This window comes from Eutrigla gurnardus, assembly GCF_963514095.1.
Source record: "Eutrigla gurnardus genome assembly, chromosome: 6".
NCBI lineage: Eukaryota > Metazoa > Chordata > Actinopteri > Perciformes > Triglidae > Eutrigla > Eutrigla gurnardus.
In genome coordinates, this window is record NC_139920.1 from 7,035,372 (window position 1) to 7,057,371 (window position 22,000).

The window sequence follows — 22,000 nt, forward strand, 5'->3', positions numbered from 1 at the left end:
GGGCCCTTTTGGAAATCCAAGGTTAAGATCTCTGAAACATTTTATGGATTTATTAAAGATATTAAACAAGGTTTATATTAGTTCAGCAAATGCCACAAACACACAAATAAAAACTCCAAACTCTTATCAAAATATATTTTATTCTTGACGTTTGTTTCACTGATCTGACTTAAATGATAACAGATCGATGTGATGCGAGTTGCAGAAAGAAAGAACAGATACCAGAAAGGCTCGGAGACCTCATGGGAGAGACGCTGCTTAGGTTGACATGATGCTCTGCTGATAAACGCCAGCTCAGCCACATTGGCCACTTTTCCCCAGACAAACCGCGATGGACCTAAAGATGGCGGGAACACACGAGAGGAAGTTGCCCGTGTGAGATATTTTCATAACTGTTGGCTCGAGCGCTTTGATTGCAGGAAACAAAGAATGAAATAGTATTCAGGACTCTGAGGAGGAACACGGGTAGAAACGTCCACTTTATTACAGGAGAAAATTAGGTGGATTTGTAGTTGTACAAATGTTTCTTAGCAACAGAGCTCTGGAGGCAGATGTGATGTTTGTGAAGTCAGACTAACACTTTAACTTGAGTGCTTAGTTGAAAATATCCAATCAAAACATGGTCGTTTGACATAACCAGAGAAAAACTGCCTCGAGCTACATTTTCGTTTTTTGCTTTCCATGTGATCCTACAAATGGTCGGATTGCAAATAAAAGAGGTGCAGGTCCACCTGAGAGTTGAGGGTTTGAAGCTCAGAGCTAAGGGGATCTGTGATGTGGATCAGAGCTTCCACAGTCACATGAGAGAGTCTGTTTAAATAAAGTCCTTTGGGTGCTCAAAGTTTCTTGATAAAAATGTTTTAAAATTATTTTCTGTGCTCAAAACGTTGAACAGGAACCATTCACACACAAACGACTTCGTATTCAACCGACTAATGACATCTGCTTCCAGAGCAACTTTCTCCACGAGTCCCGGTGAAAAAGGGGAACCAAAAGAAATCTCTTAAAAAAAATGTATTTTATTCAATTTAAAGAGTAACTTGTTTTTAAAAGATGGTCTGCTCTGTAAGCCAAGGAGAAAATCATTTTCTGGGGCAAAGCTTCCCAAAAAAATTCAAGCAAAAGAAAAAGTAAAACATTTCTTTATTAAAACATAGACAAATTTAGTGGTGATTTGCTCCCGGGATTCGTCTTCCCAGGCAAGGTGCCTTCAGAATGACAGCTCAGCTCATTCAGCCTTACATTACAGGGTCAACCTTTACCATCTGCAATCGCATCAGAGTAAACAAAACAGAATCTTTCAAATTTATAGAACATGTAAATTAACACTGCCAATAAATCATCGATTCACATTTGTTTTTCAAATCTACAAAGAAATTACAAAAATGTAACTTTAAATTTGTCTTTAAAAGAGTATAAAATGTCTTGTCAGTAAGGAACCTCAGAGTCAAATGTGAGCAGAATTTTGGTGACGGACCGACGAGGATGGAAGTGAGAGGGCAGATGAATTTAAATACACTCGACGTACAGCTTCCATGCTGTGAAGAAAAGACTTTACATTTGACCTTCAGCTACTTCGGATCGTTCCGTGTCTGATTTGTTTACGTCCTCTATCGCTCCATGAATGCAGTGTCCTTGTTCCCCCACGTTGTGAAAACAGACCAGAATGAAAACCTCCAGATATTGCTTTAATGCTCGGATCTGCTTTTGAGCTTGATTCTGAATGGCAACCGTGTGCCAGGTGTCAGCCAGTAAGATTCAACAGGAGGAGGAAACAAACATTATTAAAGGCATGAGCAGGTGATGACGTCACACTGAAGCCATCCTCTCAATGCTGACTTTTAGTTGCATGTCGGAGGCGGAGCTGCTCTGGAATAACCGATTTATTGTTTAACTTCAACCCTCAACAGCACGGAGCCAAAGAAGACATACCAGAGTGAATAAATGAGGGAACCTGAACCATCAAAGACTAAATATTGAGAGAAATACAGGCAGGTAGGTTATGGGAAATTAACACAGACTTTTTACTTTTACCCAGAAGGCAGTGGTTCCCTCACACAAAGTCAGCAGGATTTTTTTTTTTACTTTGGGTTATTGCAGAAACTGCTTTTATGATTGTTGGAGCGTAAATACAGAGGCCAGAAGTAAAAACCCAAAGTGAAGGAAGCGCAGCAGGGTGGCATGGCTTCACGTCTCCGCCACTAAGCTACAGGCGGACCAGCGATCAGCGTGATGACATCTAGTAGTCTCATTATCAGCAACCGCCTTTTTTAAAGGCACACTATGCACCGTCGACGGCTGCCGTTTGTAAACACACAGCATTCAAAGTCGAGAGCGCAGCAGTGGTCGAGTGAGCTGGAGAGTGAATGAAGAGAGGGAGTGACCTTGGTGAAAAAGGAGCAAATCGGAGAAAGAAAATTGTATTTTCTGATCGTTGCATGGCGGAAATAAACACACCTCCTCACCAACCCGTGGGAGGGTGCCTCGTTGTACACCTTTAAGGTGCCTGACGAGGCTCTTCACCAACGCACACACAACCCCCAAACAGCAGAGAGAATACAGGCAGAGGTTTCTCTGTACATGCAGGCCCCACCACACACTCCTGGATCAAGTGATGATTGAGAGATTATTTCTGTATCAGTCTATACAACGCTGATTATTATACTTTTAAGACACTTCAAAAGTTTCAAAATGTATTCAATGCCATTCTAGAACATTAACGGACGGATTTTATGTCGTAGAAAAAACATTAAAATCTCTTCCGCTGGTGTTTAACCACAGACATTCTTGCAGGCGTCCAACCAAAAAGCCATTGACTTTGAGACGAGGCTAACAGGGAGCAAACGAGCTGACTCACTTCAGGGTTTTAGGACTCATTGCTGTCCAACATATTTTGCAGTTATTTTGCAGTTGGAGCTGATTGAGCCGCCGAGGCGTGTCTGAGCTCTTAAACCCGTACGACCACTTTAGCAGCAGAATGCTCTTTAAAGTGCTCTCTTTGACGGGTACGGAGATGTGAGTCGTGGGATCCTACACCTGCCACCGACGAGGTCACGTTCAAGTATACAAACATAATAACTGAATGCCATTGAAGGGAGAACTACTGAGGTTTATTATCTAGAACAGGGGATGATGTCAGACACAGCTGGTCTTAATGTTAGTCTGAGATATCAGGCGTTTCTGACAGCTCGGTTAAAAACCACAACACAAACGTGTTGAAGGTGTTGCAGAAGCAAACGCTGCCAGCAGTCACATTAAATAACCCAACGTTCTAACTGTGAGGATTCAGCTAGAAAGGAACTACAAAGCGTTTGTATGTGGGTGACTGGAATAATGCACCAGATGGACTCCGGACACACTGTTCTTGTCTGGAGTCCATTATATTGTCCACCTCTTTCACTTGGACTGTTCTTTGGCTCGGCCTTCTGTGGGTTTTCATCTCTGACATTATTTCTGCCTCCAGAGAATCTGTGAGAACACTTCAGGGTGAGTTTGGTGATTTTAGGCATTTGAGGGCGAATCAAATGAGAAAAGTTTGTTTTTTAAAAGGTCAAAAGAGCTGCAATCCTACTGGCTGAGGACAGTATGTAACGAGAGATGGAGCTGACCTGGAGGTCGGCTTCCCATCACACCAGTAACCGCTGTGGTCGAAGGGTCCAGAGAAGAGAAGTGTGGGTAAAACCATCTAGATCAAATAGTGCAGAGGAGCTGTCTTAAAGCATCTAGATGCATCAGCAGCATCACGTGACCAGGTGGGTGTACGAGGGTAATCCAGAGTCGGCCTCTGGAGAAGACAACCCATGAACTACTGCTTTTGAAGGAAAGGAGGAGAGGAGATAAAGCCTTCAGATTTGCCACACTGGTTTGAAATTGTGATGAGGACACTGTTTTGAGAACCGTTTGGTGTGCATGTCGTTGTGTTTATGTACTTCTCCAATGAATGAAACTCTGGCCTGACCAGCCCCTCCCCCGCCCCGAAGATAAAAAATATAAAAACATTGAAACAAGAGATCTGAAATTTAAAAAAACTAAGTGCCATCCTATTTTATGGTGGAGAAGTTGATATGTCTGCACAATGAGATCCAACTAGTAACAAAGATCAACACTTTTTTCATTGTTTTTCATTTTGATGACGATGAGCATGGTTTAAAGATCAAAAAAGCAAAATAGCTTCCAAATTTTGGTACATATACGGATCTGTAACTTTTTTTTGTCTATCAGTTTTTTCTTTTTTTCACTGCGTCCCGTCTGCATCTCTGTAAGAGTCTGCACAGATAGAGAGGGGCGCTTCCTTCCTTCCTTCCTTCCACCCGCCTGTCCGTCCGTCTGTCCATCTGTTCATCCCCGTGTCTGGACCTGCTGTGTCGGGTGCTTGCTTCCTGTTCCTGTTTCCTGCTTCCTGTCTGTCGGTGGGCGGGGCCATAGTCGTAAGCGTGAGCAGTACGCAGGGCAGGCAGGGACAGTCATTTGGCTATGTACACATTCATGGTCGGTCCATGGCTTCCAACAAACAGCAGCACTATTTCCGAAGGTCTAGTACACACACCTGCGACAAGAGGAGGATAAGGATCACAAACCTTCACAATAAAAGCTCGAACATCCATCCAGACAGTCCCGTGTGTACTTACAGATCCGTCTGATGCGCTGGCTCCCACTTTGTCCCCCGCTGCATTCCAGCAAACCTCAAAGATTCCCCCCGTCCCTCTGTAACTGTGGACTAGAGCGCCCGTCTGCAGCACAAGAGAGTAAAGGGACAGATGAGAAGAAATAAGAATAAGAATAAGTAATAAGAGCCTTTCACAACAGGGCTGGCAGGAGGATTACAACAGCAGTAACGGTTTGCTTCGGCCACTTGTGTGCAGCCGTCTGTCTGTCCAACGTTCAACATCTGTCTCTTTAGCTGTGCTAGCTTTGGCAGGAGGTAAAGGTGCAGTCACTTCAGCCTTGAAAACTATTAGAGAAGGAATTAAGAACTTCCTGTTTAAAGTTCTAAGCAGACTAGAATCCATAATGAAAACAATGGTTGAGGAGAGATTTTTGAAAAGTATTTGAAAAAGATAAATGATGTATTACTTAATTTCCTAAAAATTGTACCTTTGTATGCAAATAACCTCTATTGATGATCATAAAGTAAAAGGATAACATTTAGATAAATACGCTTTTTAATAAAAGCTAGTCCGAAGTCTTGCTGTCAATTCTAGTTATTAAAACATATGAATCAGCAAAACTTTAAAAACAAAATACAGAATCAACCAAGAAAACTTCTTCGGCACCACTTTTTTAACCTGGAGGTCACAAAAACTATTTACACTGTAAAAAATAAAAAAAAGTTTCACGATGATGTCATGACACGGTATTAAGGTGGCTCTTCCTACCTGTGTATTCCAGATGTGCACACATTTGTCAAAGGAGCCGCTGGCCAGATGCCGCCCGTCGGGGCTGAACGCCACGCTGTAGACCGGCTCCTGGTGTTTAGTCAGCGTGTGGATACAGATGCCTCTCTCTACGTCCCAAAGACGAACCGTGGAGTCAAACGACGCACTGGAAGAAAGAGACGGGACGGACGGGGTTACAGAGGTGCAGCTCTGCAGGACGCCGCTCACCGCCCTTCTCCCTGCAGCGTTTAGCCCGAGCCGCAGTAATAACTATGCTATAGTGTTCATGGATGAGCACGCATGACAACACTCAATCGCTGTTGTGCAACGGTGACGATTAAGTTACAGCCCAGATCAGGAATCCTCAACAGTCCAATGATTACAGAGTAAGAGTTCTCTTAAAACTGTGTGATGTAACTTTGTTAATCATTTATTTAGTATTGAAAATATTCCAGGATTTGAGAAGAAGTAATAATTATGGCCAACGAGCAACTCTTGAATGTTTTTAGTTTAAAAATTGCAAATAAATGAACAAAAAAAGTTGTACAGAGAACGTACCGCACCCCGACCCAGAGAGGGAGGTGCGTCCCGAACTGTGAATGTTGTGTGTGTGCAGCCCCAGTGTTTCTTCCTTTCACTAGAAACGCAGCCAGTGACACTCAGCTATGAACTAGTGTAAGTGGTAACTAGTGGAGCGTTACTGGAGCTGTGTTGGGTGCAGCACACAGACCTGGCTAGCATGAGGTTAGCGCTCGGATTGTTGGTTCCAGGGCCGGTGGGACTCCATTTGATGGTGTAGATTTCTTTACTGTGGGCCTGCAGGTCATGGACACACGAGTCCTGCTTCATACTCCAAATCTGGAAAGAACAAAATCAAAAAAATGTTCACGTCACTGTAATTGATCATTAAATTAAAAGGTGTGTTAAAGCACCATCACAGTCTAATTCTGACTTCTCTCCGTTAGCAGAGATCTCCACAGTTTCTGTGCATCAGTGTCGGCATCCTATTGGCCAAAAGTTCTCTGGCTCTGATTGGACTTTGTAACCAGGAAGCAGTGAGAAAAACAACGCCTGGTGAGATACGCTCAACATTGGTTTTAGATCCACAATTCAATAGAGAAGAAGATACTGGTCAGAGAAACACGTCCCAACATCTCCCAGTATGAATATGAGGAAGACGTACTGGGAGAAGCTGAAAGTCATTCATTCATTTATCGACTGTTGAGTCGTATCAGTACGAGCCTGAAATTCACACAAGCCCACAGTCTAATTTTCTGCCAATCGTTGAGCTCCTTTATACTTTGGTCCCGCCCTCTGAGCTGTCAATCACAACAGAGCCAAGACGACCATTAGGCTCAATGTTATTACGCCTGGAAAAATAGTTCCTTACAAGAACTGAATTTAAGCTAGAAGATGACATGTAGTAACTCTGGTATGGTCCTCTAACATACAGTCTACAGCACACAGCAAATACAGTAACACAAGTCAATACATGCTTTGAACATCGTCACTGTTCATACACTGTAACTAAGGAAACCTCATAATTGTAACATCCTACCTCCTGCTCCATTCCTCAGTGTGTGCTACACACACCCACATTAACGTTTTCCCTTTAAGGGCCGGTGAGATGGACCTGCCCTTTTCAAAGTCCTCAGTCACCATGAACACAACGGGCCACAGTGATGGGGACATTAATGACAAAACATTTAGCTCTCACCTTCAACGTCATGTCGTCTGAGCAGGACGCGAGCAGGTTCCCTGTGGGATCCCACTTGATTGCATTTACTTCATTCTGGAAAGAGAGAAGAGACCTTGTTTACAGCAGCGTTAGCCGACATGGTGCCCCAATGAGACGCAGATTCATTGTTGAGATTAACAGAGAAATTAATTATATATATGACTACAAAGGCGGTACTGAATGCACACTTACTGTGTGTCCCTGGAATGTTTTAATGGGTCGGTCCTGTCCCAGTTTGCAGACGTGGATGCACATGTCTGTACTACAGGAGGCGAACGTATTGTTGCTCTGCCAATCCACGTCTAGTGCCGGAGCTGTGGGAGACGGAAAGGTGGATGTCAGCGGGATCCAAAGCAAACCTGGAACATTCTAAGTGACTCAGAAAGATGTGTTTGTACCTGAATGGAAGGGAAACTGTTGTTTGGCTTCTCCTGTATGGGCATCCCATATGATTGTTGTCTGGCAGGAAACACGCATATGTGCAGTTAGACCTAACAATGACTACACAGTAGATTTGTTTGATCGACTTATTAAAAAGTTACATGAGAACTATATTTAATATGTTGATTTGAGGTGATGAGAGAACAGATCCTGGTTTACCTTGTCTACACCTGCACTCAGGATAAAATTGCCTTTTTTGTTCCACTTAAGGGCAAAGATGGGACCTTTGTGCTGGCCAAGTGTACTGGCCAGGTTCCCTACGGAGCAAAACACAAGAGAACCAAATGTGTAAGTATCAAATTTAGAAAAACAACAACATTAAATCACCATTAACTAATGTGCACCCCTTTAAAAACGTTGCTCTGACGCCCTCAGTGGGATCAACACTACTCATCATAACTAACAAATACTCATCCATTTTCAGAACGCTTTAAATGCCAGGTTATTTACATACTCTTGTTAAGGAGAAGGGGAAAATTTGACACAAAAATTTATTTTTTCTATACTAAATGGTAGAGGGATTTTTTCATAATTTGGGATATGTTAATGATGAGGAACAACAGTTCTCCATAATACAGCAGGAATATCCCTTGTGGAAACCAGGATAACAGCGTGTATTTGCTCACTAGACAGAAGAGATGGCTCAATGACTACAGGCTCTAGATTGAAAGTCTGATGCACATGCTTTTTTTACTGTATAATGGCCGTGTCTGTATTTGGGCTACACACTTTATTATAAACTTAAAGGAGTTGAGGTTTAGCCTTCAAAATCCTGGAAAAAACCCCACTCACATTCAAGATTTCCATTTGCATGAAAACAGCTGAAATTATAGAAGAACACAAAACAACCAAACTGTCCCTACTGATGCATCAGTGTTAAGAGGAAATAACAGAAAATGGGTCAACACCCGAATGCCCAAACGTGCCTCTAGGTGGCAGCATCGTTCAAGGAATAACAAAACAATGTGGCACATGGGCTGTAAATACATGACCATAGCAACAAAAAATATCTCCACAGCAAACTCATTGTCTGTGTCCACATTCTTCAATACTTGCTATATACAAGTATCTATATATCTATAGAAATACACTTCTTTATTATATTAGAACACTTGATGTGGAATTTTAAATCCATCACATTGCAGGACAACATTCTCATTCATGTTTAATGGAGGTTCAAAGTCATCTCACCATCCTTCGTCCATATTCGGGCAAAGCCGTCATAGGATCCTGTTGCTAACAGCGTACCCTCGCTCTGCCAGAGAGAAAGAAAGAGGTGTAAGAGTGGATTAGAGAGAATGGTGTGTGTGTGTGTGTGTGTGTGTGTGTGTGTGTGTGTGTGTGTGTGTGTGTGTGTGTGTGCATGACAAGGCCAGTTTGGACACCAGAGCCACGTTGCCTTTTGCAGTTGCAGAATCTGCCTTACGGAGTTCAGGCTGAATGAACAATTGCTGTGATTCAGCTGGGATTAGGAGAGAGAGGCCTGTGTTTTCCATCAGCATGGACGCTTTCCAGGATTTCTTTTTGGCCTCTGCCCCTTGGCTCAGGTTTACAATCCACTGGCTGAACCGAAGGAAAATTCCACTCTGTGATGATCTCCCAGAGCAAACTGTTCGTATGTCTATCAGACTAACAGTTTGCTCCGGGAGTTCCTCTGTGATGAGCATTGTTTTGCCTTTCTGGTGCTTACAGGATGGTACATGTAGTACATAAAGTACCTTTTTGCTTATTATGTCTGGTATGTGTTTCATGAAATTAGAAGCATTAGCAACCAAAGTCAAAGTTAAAGTGATGAAAAGAAGACATCCTTTCTGGCTGAGGAAGAAGCACGATAACATATGAAACAGCTCTTCCAAATGAAACAAATAATCCCGTCACTCCTAGGAACTTGCCCTGATGGCACGCAGGTTGTCTGACGTGTTAGTGTGCTTACATTCCAGTCCAGCGAGGTGACGTCTTTGTTGCTGGGGACGTCCTGCCCTCCCTCTCGTATGCAGTGTCTCAGGACCAGCTGTGTGGAGCTGCTTGTACTGTTTTCACTCAGGTTCCAGATACGAGCCGTCGAATCACCAGACCTGAGACGGACCGACACGTTTCAACATGAACCGGGTTTCCATAGACCACTTGTCTGTTTGTCAGACTATGTAATCTGTTTTTATCAACAACATCTTAGGTTGTAGCAGTGAGATATTCTACATTATGCATATTCTGTGATTCCTTCTCTCTATATTATGCCCAAAGATCCTGGAACTAGCATTGCAGTAGCGTTGACTTGTTTGATTCAAACAGAAAGTCGGAGGAAAACAATAGGAAAGGGAAGATGACCAACCCCGACGCCAGCAGATCGCTGACTGGGTTCCAGGCACAGATAAAGACCTCCGACTCGTGGCCCCTTAAGACCATGGCCTTGTTCTGAGGGATCTCCACATCTCCGTCCACCTCCATCAGGTCTGCGTGGTTGTCTAAGCACAGAGCAAGGAAGGATGTCAGGTTAACAAATGCAGGAATGTGGAAAACATCAATTATTTGCAAGTATTTACCACTGTGTGAGTGCTCTACTCTTTTAGGTTTGCCTGTAAAGTAACATTTCATTGATCAAATTCACATTTTTATATCTAACATCTCTTAATTCACGGTTCACTTAAGAATTCCACTTTCTGGAATGTTTTATTATTAATATAAGGAGGAAATATTACTTTTGACACTGGAATCGACTATTCCCACAGGCATCTCCTTAATAAAAACACTGTTTTGTCATTTTAAGTAGCCAACCATCATTTTCCATGTGTAATCCCATTACTCACTAGCTAAGGCATGGGCTCCGTTCTCCTCCCCGTTGGCAGTATTCTCTCCATTCTTGGCGTTGCCGGCGATGTTGCCTCCGGTGGCCGCTGTCGGCGCTGAAGCGGCAGCCTGCTGCTGGGCCATTTTGTCCCGGTAGGCCTGCTGCCTCGTCTGGACGACGTCCGGCATCACAGCATCGATCAAGGACAGAGACTCAATGGGCCGCCCGTCAAATAATGTGCCGTCCTATGGAGTGGAAGAAATAACCAGTTAGAGAGGAGAGGAGGGGATGAGAGGAGAGGAGGAAGAGTGGAGAGGGGATGAGAGGAGGAAGAGAGGAGAGGGGAGGATGCAGAGGAGGAAGAAGAGAGGAGGATGAGAGGAGAAAAGGGAAGAGAGGAGAAAGAGAGGAGAGGAGGAAAAGAGGATGAGAGGAGAGGGGAGGAAGCAGAGGAGGAGGAAGAGAGTAGAGGAGGATGAGAGTAGAAGAGGGGACAGGAGAGCTTCTACTATCTTGTTTGCGTCCCACCTCATTGATGCTGACTTCAGCCTCCACGTACTGCAAGCCCTTCTGGATGATGCTGATGAGGGCAGCAGGGGGAACCAGAGCACCATTGATGTTGGACTGGCTGATGTGACTCTCTATACCAAACGTAAACGCTGAGTGGGAGAACCCTGGAAGAGGAGAGAGAGAGATTTGGAGAGATTTTAAACAGTGCAAGGCAACGACACACGTGAGACTGTAAAGAGTATTTCCCGTGATATATTTTACAACTGTATTTTGTGTTCGTTGTTCTCCTTGCTCACCGCCGTTTTTCAGGTTATAAAGGGACTGCTTGTATTGTGAACTAAGGCAACGACTGCCCCCCAGCATACATCTCCATCACCGAATTGAACAGTCAACATCTTGTGCTGGTTACCATGCAGTAAAATGCTTGTGGAGCACTTCATGTGACAATTAACATGTCAACAAACAGGATTTCTATGCTGAACTCGAAAGGCCAATTTCATCATGAGAGCAGCCGCCGAATGCATCATCTATGAATAGGTGATAACATGTCTGGGCCATAAATCAGGCCTGTAATCCACAGCCAACAGGAAACACTAATCTCTCACAATCTGATTGCCTTTTGCTACACTTGTGTTTTAATACAAGATCAAACAACAGTTCAACAGTGACGGGGCTTTTTGATTTACATGAGCCATCTGTGCCTTAGAGAATCTATGTGAATGTGGTTTGAGACATTGGAAGGTAATCAACTTTCTTTGATACACACATGTAACAATGGATGAGGACCAGCTCCCCCACCCCTCTGCAGTGATGGAGGTTTTGGTTTACGTAGATAAATAAACCTTATTGTCTCACTATTAGAGTTCCTCACAGTGCAGCAAGCCTGGATACATGAAAGGCCGATGAAGAGTGTTTAAAGACGTATTTTAACTGTGAGGTTTTTACTATGATTTTCATGCCCGTCTGAAAAACACCACTATTACCCAACTGGCTTGGTTGTTTACTCCCAATGTGCAGGTCAGTACTCGACTCTGTCCCACCGGTTCATCCTGAGAACAGTTGTGAACACCGCATACAGTGAATGTTGTCGCTCTCCTCCAACAACTCATCTTCACTAACATCATCACTTTGTTGTCACCTTTGGTATATTTATAGTTTTCAAATGGTCATACTGGCTGGGCAGGGTAATGACTCATATGCTAATATTTTGGACATTGAATGAAATAAATGATGTGCGACTGTGTGTACATATTAAACCAAACCACTGATTTTAATCAGGACAACAAACAGAATAATATGTTAAAATCAAATGGGGTCAAAGTAAATATGTTATGATATTTGACATTTAAAAAAAAGGCAGTCTAGATGGATATAATAATGACTTGAGAGGATACCTGACTCCTGTAGGTATCTGTAGACCAGGAAGTTGACCTCATCACTGCTAATGCTCATCTTTACTCCCGTTACACCATGAGGTCAGCACGCACACACCGAGCCTGGAAAACACACAACCGGAAACACATCATTAACACTCCTGCACAGAATTATACTTGCATACAATAACTTGAATATGGCCAGATTTGCTCTGAGCATCAGAGCATCTGCGTCAGCCTAAAATGAGGCCTTTTTATATTTCAGCATAAAAAAGGCAACTTCACTCTGTACATAATTGTGGAAATGGAAAATATTGTTGAGCACCAAAGTCCAGGTATGCACTGCAGTGAATCTACTTCTCAGGAGCAGCAGAAACGTACCGATTGATTTTTTTAATTCAGTGTTAACAAATATCTTTCTCCCAAAGCTGCTTCTACACCTCTTCTGAATCATTTAATGACATAATAATGACCTGATTTAAATCCACTACATACTATGAACTAAAAATACCAGAGGGGAGACATCACCAGGATTCTAACTCATCCTGTGGTATGACTCCTTCAGTTTGTGTATCCAAGCACATGACAGCGGATCATGATTTAAAACGTTTTTCGTCTGTGGTTTCATGAACTGAAAAGATTGGAAACCACAACTTAAAAAAAAAAACTCATAGAGAGCCATAGAGCCGATCCCAAAACAAGGGCCAGCTCAAAGCCCATTTCCTCTGAGAATAATCAACCATGTAATGCCTGGAGCTAAGTGTCTGCAGCCCACTCTCCCAGGAAAAGGAGACTTTCTGTGCATTTAGTGGCAGTTAAGTGGATGAAAAACTCTCATGGGTACTGTGAGCTCTAGGTTACATTTCATTTCCCAGGATGTTAGATTGTCATTGCATGACACACAAAACATTTAGCATGACCTGTGGCCTTAATATTTGCAGAATGTCATTAACAGCGGGGCGGGAATTAATCAGGATTAGACTACGTTTCAAACATTTCCTGCTCTTCTGGCCAACTAACATGACCAAGAGACTTAATTTACAAAGGCTCGTCCAGTTGGTAGCTTTAACAACAACAACCTTTTTTTATTTGTTCAAACTGCTATTTCCTGACTACATATGGGACAATGTTGGATTTTATTGTGGTTCACGATATATAATAATAATAATAATAATAATAATACTAATAATAATATAAAAACACTCACAATAAGTTAATTGTGGTGATTTTGATTATCGAAATAATCATAAATATCATCTCAATTGACTTGAAAAAGCTGTCTCACTATCAGAGTAGTAAAAAATATATCCTGATTTAGAAAAAACAGGATATAAAAATACATCTTGTATTATTTATTTATGCTTTATTTATGCTTTATGTTATGTTACCAACTGTAGCTGTAATGATCACCTCAAGGGAAACTGGTCACTGTAAGAGCAAACAGGACACACTGTGTACAGTAAGAGAGTGTCTACTCCTGTCACTGGCATTTTTCGCTAATGCTGCATAATGAAGCTACAACAACAACAGCTGCAGACTCCACAAGAGAATAAGGCTGCCATGGCTGAGCTGGTCTGGGATCTGTCCGTGACCCTAGGGACAGTCAACAACTGGCCAAGACAGCAGAAGAGGTGATGTTGTTTTCTGGCATGTCGGCCCAGCGACAGGTATCAATGGAAACCATCTCAGATGAGGATTTCAGCTCAGAAGGAACAATCACAATTGTTATTTCACTGCTGCAAAAGTAGCTCAGTGCTCACTGGCAACAGCCGTTATAACCACCCCAACAAACACCGTCATTGCAGACATACTGTGCTCGAAATGAGCCCTATCATTAAATCATGAGCAGCTGACTGGCTGCTTTCCCTTTCAATTTAAACAGTTCCATATGGCAAATATTACAGCTCCCTACTAACCATGCCAAGCTGTGATTGGTGTGCGTTTATAATAAACATGTATGACACCCGCTACCGCAAAATACCTCAGGGGGACAAAACAGACCGCCTTAGAATTTCTTCAGTGCAAGTTAATAAAAAAATACTTGTCTCTAACAAGTGTGTAAGTTGTAACATACATAAATAACTCTGCCCTAAAATCAAACAACAATGGCCATAGAGTTGCTCAAAATATCTCTTGAGTTGTTTACAATAGCGCTGATCCGCATTTGTAGTGAACACAGCATAAGTTAAGTGGCTACATAGACTTTATGCCACACATGGCTTTAAGTCAATGTTCAAAGTCCTCACATCTGACCAAATAAGTAACTCCAGATTCCAAATACAATGTTTCTTGTAGACTTAGCTATGAAGCAACATGTACATGAAACTCTCCATAGAAACCGGTACAAATTACATTATTACAGTTTAGTCGGCAACTGATTGAGAAAGGGAGATGCAGAATTCTCTGCTGAATTCTCTGCATCACCACTAAAACCTGATCTACGCTCATATAATATTACTCTCAATATTACTTTAAATAGAAAAAAGACAACAAGTGGGCACGCTCTCATTCTCCCTGACAGACACACACCCTCTATCCATCCATATATTCAGGATGTACGTTAACAAGCTCAAAGGTAGACAAGATCAATACACGGTAGTACAATGTGCCCGTAGCTTATTACAGGCATAAATCACCCAATAAATGTACAAGTGTGGACTGTAATATAAAGCAACCGCAACCACGCTACACTGACATGCAACTTTTAGGCCCATTGATTTACACTGTATCCACGCCGCAGCAGCAGCTTCACTCATTCATCTGCCTTTGTACAGGATGTGTTCAGGCACAGCACTGAGTGTAGCAGTGTGCACTGTAATCAGTCAAAGTGTCTTTTTTTAATTCTCCAACTAGGAGCTGCCAAAGTTGTAATTTCTTGTAACTGTAATTCTATGCTGAAATGGGTTTAAATAGAGATATGTTATTTACATTGTATTGACTGAAACTCAAAGTAATTATCTCATAACTTATTGTTGTTTTTAGAAAAAAAATATTCATATTCTAGATATTAATCTCAAGACATTAGTTGAGACTAATTATAATACATTTTAGAAGCATGCATGAATGTATTTGAAATGATAACCTGCACACTGTTGAGTCACGGATCACAAAGACCCTCTGCTCAAATCCCATCTGACAGCAGCATCGCCCGGGGAGGACCGCTGGTTTGTAAACAAAAGGCTGTAGTTCCCTCCACCACCATCTCACTGCAGTGGCGCTGTGGAGCCACCATCTGCAGCGAGGATCCTCTCTGTTGACGGTGTGGGAGAACAGAGGGGGGATGGGAAAGAAGGGAATCTCTGTCTCTGCATTCCTCTCCCTCCCTCCCTCCCTTCCTCCCTCCCTCCCCCTTGTGACTGCTGCCAGTGGCAACTGGCCTGTACAGTAGACTAAATCTTAAATCAAGTCCCAGTTAACGAGAAGAATGATTCAATATTTGATATAAAAATAGATTCATGATTCTATCTTATCACACACACACACACACACACACACACACACACACACACACACACACACACACACACACACACACACACACACACACACACACACACACACACACACACACACACACACACACACACACTATTTCATATGCAATATAGGATATGAAAGCTAGAGATGGTTTATTGTCAGGCTGCAGTGCTCCATGGCTATGGCTATAATCTTTACAAAAGAACTGTATATTATGAGTTCCCCATGGCTGCATTTATGCGTGTTGAGCAGTCATGAGCAAAAATGCTCCCTCGTGAGGATGCCGTTCCACTCATGGAGACTGTTCTGTGCACTCGTGGCCCATGGCTGGTTTTTGTGTGTGCTTGTTTTGAGACTTATTAAACGCCATGTATGCGTATGTAGCGATGACACACGTGTACATAATGACAAAGAACTTTAGAAAACATTTAGCTGTAACGTGTTCCAAAAATTAAGTGTTCCATCGTGGATTATCTTAAAACACCAAAATGAGGAGACAGAATACGGTGCTGTTGAGGGCGGGAAGACAGCGGGAGGTTCTGAATGTCTCATCACCGGTGATCAAAGTGCAGGCAGGGAGAGACCGACTGAGCCAGTGTCACTGATAACACCACGCTTTATTGTAAGCAAATCATGTGCTGGTGCGACCGACTGAGAAAGTTGCTAGCACCAGTGCTACCAGTTGAAAAGCGAGTCTGGAACCCTGGTCATCAAGAGATGTCTCTTGACGACTACGGAGTTGGGAAAGGAAAAGGTGTGGGGTTGTGGAGTTAGAAAGAAGTGAGCTAACCAGACCTCCGTAGCCTCATCTCTGCTCAAGGCTAGTAGCTCAAGGCTACATTAGCCGCCACTAACAGAACACATTAGAGGACATCTCTAGTTCTGCTGCATCCATTTTAAAATCGTTTTTAAGTGTGTCAAGTGGGTCCAGTGTTATAGTTGGAGTGCATTTCAAAATTGGTAGAGTGGTCCTTTAATGTCAGGAACAGTCAACCTTAGTAACAAACAACAATGTTAGCCATTTAAAAACAATATTCACCTCATTCTAGCATTGTTGAAAATGACTGATTGAAAAAGTTATGTTAGTGACACTGGAACTGAAGTAGAAAGTGCATGAAAAGCACATCCTCACTGAAGATTTCCATAACTTTGGTTACTTCACATTGTGTAATATTGTTATAATATAGACCAGGGAATATCAGCAGCCTAACTCTTTAGGACTCCGGTTGTTAGCTAGCACTTTATATAAATCGTGAGGAAATATTGCTTTTTTCTGCTACTTCCAATCCAAACTCAGAGATAAATGAACAATAACATAAAAGCTTTAAGCTTTGACACTGAATGGCTGTATTGTGAACCCCAGTCAAGGTGGGTTTTTTTTTTACTGTGCAGTTGTGGAAGGTGCAATGACAACAGAAAGGAATTCTCATCTACATATGGCTTTCCCCTCCCCCTCTCTAGAGTTACTGGTCTCTTGGAGTGACAGCTTGCATTGGCAAGACCGCTCTGACTCACAAGGCATATGAGAGGTCAGCAAGGCTACCTGTCTGGCGGTGACAGATGGCAGCATGTAGGCCTTGCCAGCTAGCCTCGCTTGATCGGCAGCTAAACCTGCTCGAGGCAGCTCGTGTCCGTGAATGCTGCAGGTCGGTGAGGGCCAAAGAATCAACAGTGGTTATCTCACTGTGAGATGCAGCCCGTGCTGGATCGGATTAAAAGGACCTCGCCGAAGTCAGAATGCCCAATCGCTCAAAGAATCTCTCCTGTGAAGACTGCTGCACCTAACAGGAACATAAATACGTGGTGGGACTGGATTTCACGGCCTGACAGATGCATCCACATCTACGTAAACCCACTATGGTACAGGGCTACTCTAGTTAACATTCAAGGGTGAGACGTGTTTCTACGGATAAACACTCCAATCACTGCCCCCCCCCCCCCCCAAATAACTGCATGACTACACTCGAAACATCAGAACTAGAAACTACAGCTGGAGCTGGATTTTAATCTATGCCATCACCCTGGTAATTAAATCAGGAGCATCAGCTGACAAAAGCCTAAACTTCAGCATGATGGTACAAATTATCATCCATTATTCTGCAGGCTTTACATTATGACGTCCCAGCTTAAAACCTTGTTTTCAGTTGTTGAGTGGTTTTATTGTAGTAAGCTGTTAATCCACATACCCTTACCTAAGAACCCGACTAGCATCTATTTCCAGTAACAGACTGAGGAGGTGGAGGCAGTGCGACAGACAAACAGGATGAGCCCATTTATTGACAGCTGGGGGTAGGAGGTGACCTCAGGTAGGTGTGAAGCTGTAGTCTTGGGTTAAAATAAGATCTGGTAAACTCCATTACCTCTGTAAGCACGCAACGATCTGCCAGCAAAAACAACACAAAAATATGGCCTAGTTAAAAAGTTGTTCTTAAAAAGGAATAGTGTGAGTCATGAACAAACTCTGTTAAGTGCAGTCGGTTGACAATTTCCAAGACACAGCACAGAGGTTGGCTTGCCCTTCTTGCCCGCTGTTATTTTTTCAGAGAGATATAACTGGCTCCTATAGCCATTATTGTGTCGCTCTTAGAATACCACCACCTCGAGCATGTGATATGAAGAAGGAAGGAGAGGATCACAAAAAATTAACTATGCCCTATATATGATGTATTTTGTGTAAAAACACACCTTTCCTACTAGACAAAAAAACAAATAACACAATATTAATTCCCGGGACAAATGTCTCTACAGTTCGATCGGCAGCGATGGAAACACCCGGATGGTCATGCTAACTTCAGTCCTTTTTTGTGCGATGCTATGTGATGTGTGATGAAGTGAATATATAATAAACTCGAATTAGTGCCTCTTCTGAAGTTATGATGTAAAACTTGTTTTGTGAGGCAATAGTGACCTTTGATCTTTGAGTCCAACTGGATGTTTGTGCTAAACTTGAGGTCATTCCTTTAAGGCGTCCCTGAGATGTCACTGTTGGGACGGGAGGGACAAATGACCCGAAAACACAATCCTCCTGCCACGGCTGTTGCCAATGCAGAGGCATTAAAAAAAAAAAACATACAAAACAAAATGTACAAAACATACAATTAACATGCTCCTCAAAGATACCAGACTCCATTCACGGAAACATTCGTCTATAGTACTCAAAAAATTATAGTAGTTTAAAGGCCCTTCTTATCTTCATGAAATATGAAGAAGCAGAAGAACTCGTACTCATATTGTACCTCAATTCATTACTGAGGGTAAAAATTATTGCCAGGCTCTAAAGAGGTTTGAGCATCAGGGTGAAACAGGGACATTTTGTCTTGATTCCTTTAGGACATACTAGAAAAATGTTGTGTCTTATAAATTGTGGTGTATTTTGACGGGGCCATGCTTTGAAAGAGGCTTACCATACAAGCCATTTTCAAGGAAATCTGCTGCACTGGTCAATACTGTGGGCTTAATGACTTTACAACAAAGACATCTTTCTTCTCTCTTTACCACACAGTTTGAAGCCATGTTTTTTAAAAGAGACTCCGCCAACTTTCTCCTCCAACCAGTATGAAAGTCACGACTTTGAAACAGTTGTCATTCAAGTCATTTTCTTCTGTGTAGTAGTAGGACTGGAATGAAATAAAGATGAATGATGTCACTGCATATTAGTGCAGCCGTAATGGATAGCTCATGGCTGCCGCTCTATACTGCACAAGTATGGCGGTTACCGCTGACAAACGCTGTCCTGGCTGATGCCGACGTTATGGAAGCGTAGCCCCACCGTCTGTTTCCACCACCTAGCTGCAGCACCTTTGCCGTTGTTAGCACTGTAAGCTGCTAGCCATTGGCTCAGCTGTTGTCATGTTAAGAGCCGTTGAGAGGCAACAGATATGCTACAAGTCTCGTATCGTATATATCAACTTTAAGCGATGTGTAGTTACAGGAGGGATTTAAATCAAATCCTTTGCAGTTGATTGGACTGTTTAAAAAGTGGGCAGGCTTAGATTTCTCTACACACAACCTCCCATATCTACCCTTATAGAGCAACCATCTTGCTCCCGTCTATGAATGCAAAAAAAAACTACAACACATTCCTGCAATGACAGGAGGGGTCAGGAACTGATTGCTAATTTTATTATTTTCGTTTCCCAGAATCGCTTTCATTTCGCAAAATCAAAAAGCACCTGACTTTTGACGACTGGTGCACTGATATAATTTTTTGATTTTTTTGTTAAAATTTCAAAATATCCAGCATCCATTACATCTAATCACCACCTATCACAACAGAGATAATAATTTCCTGTGATTAGGTATGGGACGACACAGGATTTTATTGCAGATTGCGATAGAAAATGCGCACAATAAATTGATTGTTGTGAATTTAAATGATTGCGCCAATATAATAATATAATAATATAATATCCTCAAAATTGTCACTAGTGACTTCGTAAAGCTGTCTAGCTTGCTATCATGCTCGACAAGTGAAAAATAATTTTTCGTGATTGTTTTTCCTAAAAAAGGATGTTCAGGAAACAACGATGTGTCTCATCTTCAACACAATAAAAATGTAAAGTGATACCAGTGATGCCGTTTTAACAGTTTTAAGCAAATGTTGATTATCGAGATAATAAATCACAAATCATTATTATTTTGGCCACAATAAGTGTGACATGTCATTTTCATATTGTCCCATGCCTACCTGTGCTATATGCAAAAATTATTTGATTTGTTCTTGTGCTGACTGACACCAGTGCTCACAGGCTATTTATGTAAATAGAATACCAGATGACTGAGTTATAGCATCATGACTGAACGAGCAGGGCTGAGGGCTCACCAGTGAGGAAAACAAAGACTGCCAATAAGGCTGACCTGACATTAAAACAACTAGCTGTCAAAATGGGCTGGAGCTGTCAGAGCACAGCATCTTGGTTCAACCGGAGAACCAAATGAACAATGTCACCAAGTCAGGCAGAAAGTCCTTGGCTAGCCAAGCGTAAATAAACACAACCATCGCCATGGAGACTGAAAGCTTCTACGGGTATTATCTTGCATTGTACATTGTGCACTGCTGTGTCGAGTTCACAGGAAATCTGTTGGATTCTTTAACAGTTCAAAACAGGAAATAGGAGTGTGCTGTTCATTTAATGAAAATCTAATTTGCTGGCAACCACAGATGGTTACAGGAGCAAAAATAAACTCATTTCAACATGTTTGTGCTTGTCAGTGATATAAGACAGGAAGCAACAGGGTTTATGGGAAGTGTGGTCCGAACAAGCGGAAGCAGTGGCACCAACAATGCTCCTTGTGCATTATAGAAACTCCAACCTTGATCTGATCTCCTACATGGCATACTCTACACATTTGAGCTAAACAGCTTCCTTGGCCAGGTGTTCTTGGCATTCTGGGAGGAGTTAATCAACCGTTGCTCGCAATCTGTCAAAGAACAAATCAACGTCTTACTGGAGTTCCAGTGAAGTACCCCTTCTTGATATTTGGGCAGACCTTCTTCCTTGTGTTTACTTTCTAATGTTACGACATAAAAAGCAGAACTGAACGACAGGAAAACAACAGGTTTACCAACTCATCCACCGATATGGACCAAGGCAAGCCAACTATGGGTTTCAAAACGCCATTAGTCAATTCTCTAGTGATGCGCTTCCTGTCATCATTTTTTAAATGTTTCTATGACAACAATATCTTGACAATACATCACCACTCTAACGACTTCTGTATGATAGATAATAACAAGCAAAGGAGTGACGCTAGTCTATCTGGGCTACTATCTATTTGTTTAACAATGTGTTTTCACCATGTGCACCAACTGGAAGACGTTTGCTTCATACTTTGTATGGCTGCTCAATCTGATGTACGATCCGTCGCAGATAACGAGTACAGCACTCACCAGCAACATTCAGTGTCCATCCGGCCACAAATGGGCTGATGTTATGATAGTGTCTGACTGGCAGACACGTCTAAAACACGCTTTCCTGAGTTTCACCTTGAGGTGCTCAGAGCGGCTACACAAAAAAGTTGAAGCACTCAGAGAGAGAAGAAACAAAAAAAGGAGGCGTTCGTGTGCATTCTGTCCTCATCAGGAACAATGGACACAGTTACATAGGTTCTAGAGGTGTTCAAGATCCTATGAACCACACATTGTGTTTGAACCCTGCAACATGACCTCATATCTGCTTCATCCCACTGACTGGAGCAATAAATACCCCTTGTACAGGCATCAGCCAGCAACAAACATAGTATATCAGCAATTAAAAACACGTAATCTAAGATAGATTATTATATATAATGGGAGCATCAC

The 22,000-nt window shown here is 42.3% G+C and overlaps 1 protein-coding gene across 2 annotated transcripts in view; it reads right to left on the minus strand.

Annotated features, from left to right (window-relative positions):
- Positions 1 to 1,001: 1,001 nt before the first annotated feature.
- The window catches only part of LOC311014344 (F-box-like/WD repeat-containing protein TBL1XR1), a 51,166-nt gene continuing 30,167 nt past the window's right edge, over positions 1,002 to 22,000 (minus strand). For both annotated transcript variants that reach the window (XM_084010901.1, XM_084010900.1), the window contains 14 exons: positions 12,244 to 12,345; positions 10,868 to 11,013; positions 10,359 to 10,584; positions 9,884 to 10,016; positions 9,488 to 9,629; positions 8,746 to 8,809; positions 7,714 to 7,811; positions 7,512 to 7,572; positions 7,306 to 7,427; positions 7,093 to 7,167; positions 6,106 to 6,233; positions 5,376 to 5,541; positions 4,629 to 4,730; positions 1,002 to 4,546 (listed from right to left, as the gene is read on the minus strand). In XM_084010901.1, coding sequence (XP_083867027.1) covers positions 4,520 to 4,546; positions 4,629 to 4,730; positions 5,376 to 5,541; positions 6,106 to 6,233; positions 7,093 to 7,167; positions 7,306 to 7,427; positions 7,512 to 7,572; positions 7,714 to 7,811; positions 8,746 to 8,809; positions 9,488 to 9,629; positions 9,884 to 10,016; positions 10,359 to 10,584; positions 10,868 to 11,013; positions 12,244 to 12,301 — 1,548 coding nt within the window. In that variant the 5' untranslated portion in view covers positions 12,302 to 12,345 and the 3' untranslated portion in view covers positions 1,002 to 4,519. The remainder of the gene's footprint in view (positions 4,547 to 4,628; positions 4,731 to 5,375; positions 5,542 to 6,105; positions 6,234 to 7,092; positions 7,168 to 7,305; positions 7,428 to 7,511; positions 7,573 to 7,713; positions 7,812 to 8,745; positions 8,810 to 9,487; positions 9,630 to 9,883; positions 10,017 to 10,358; positions 10,585 to 10,867; positions 11,014 to 12,243; positions 12,346 to 22,000) is intronic.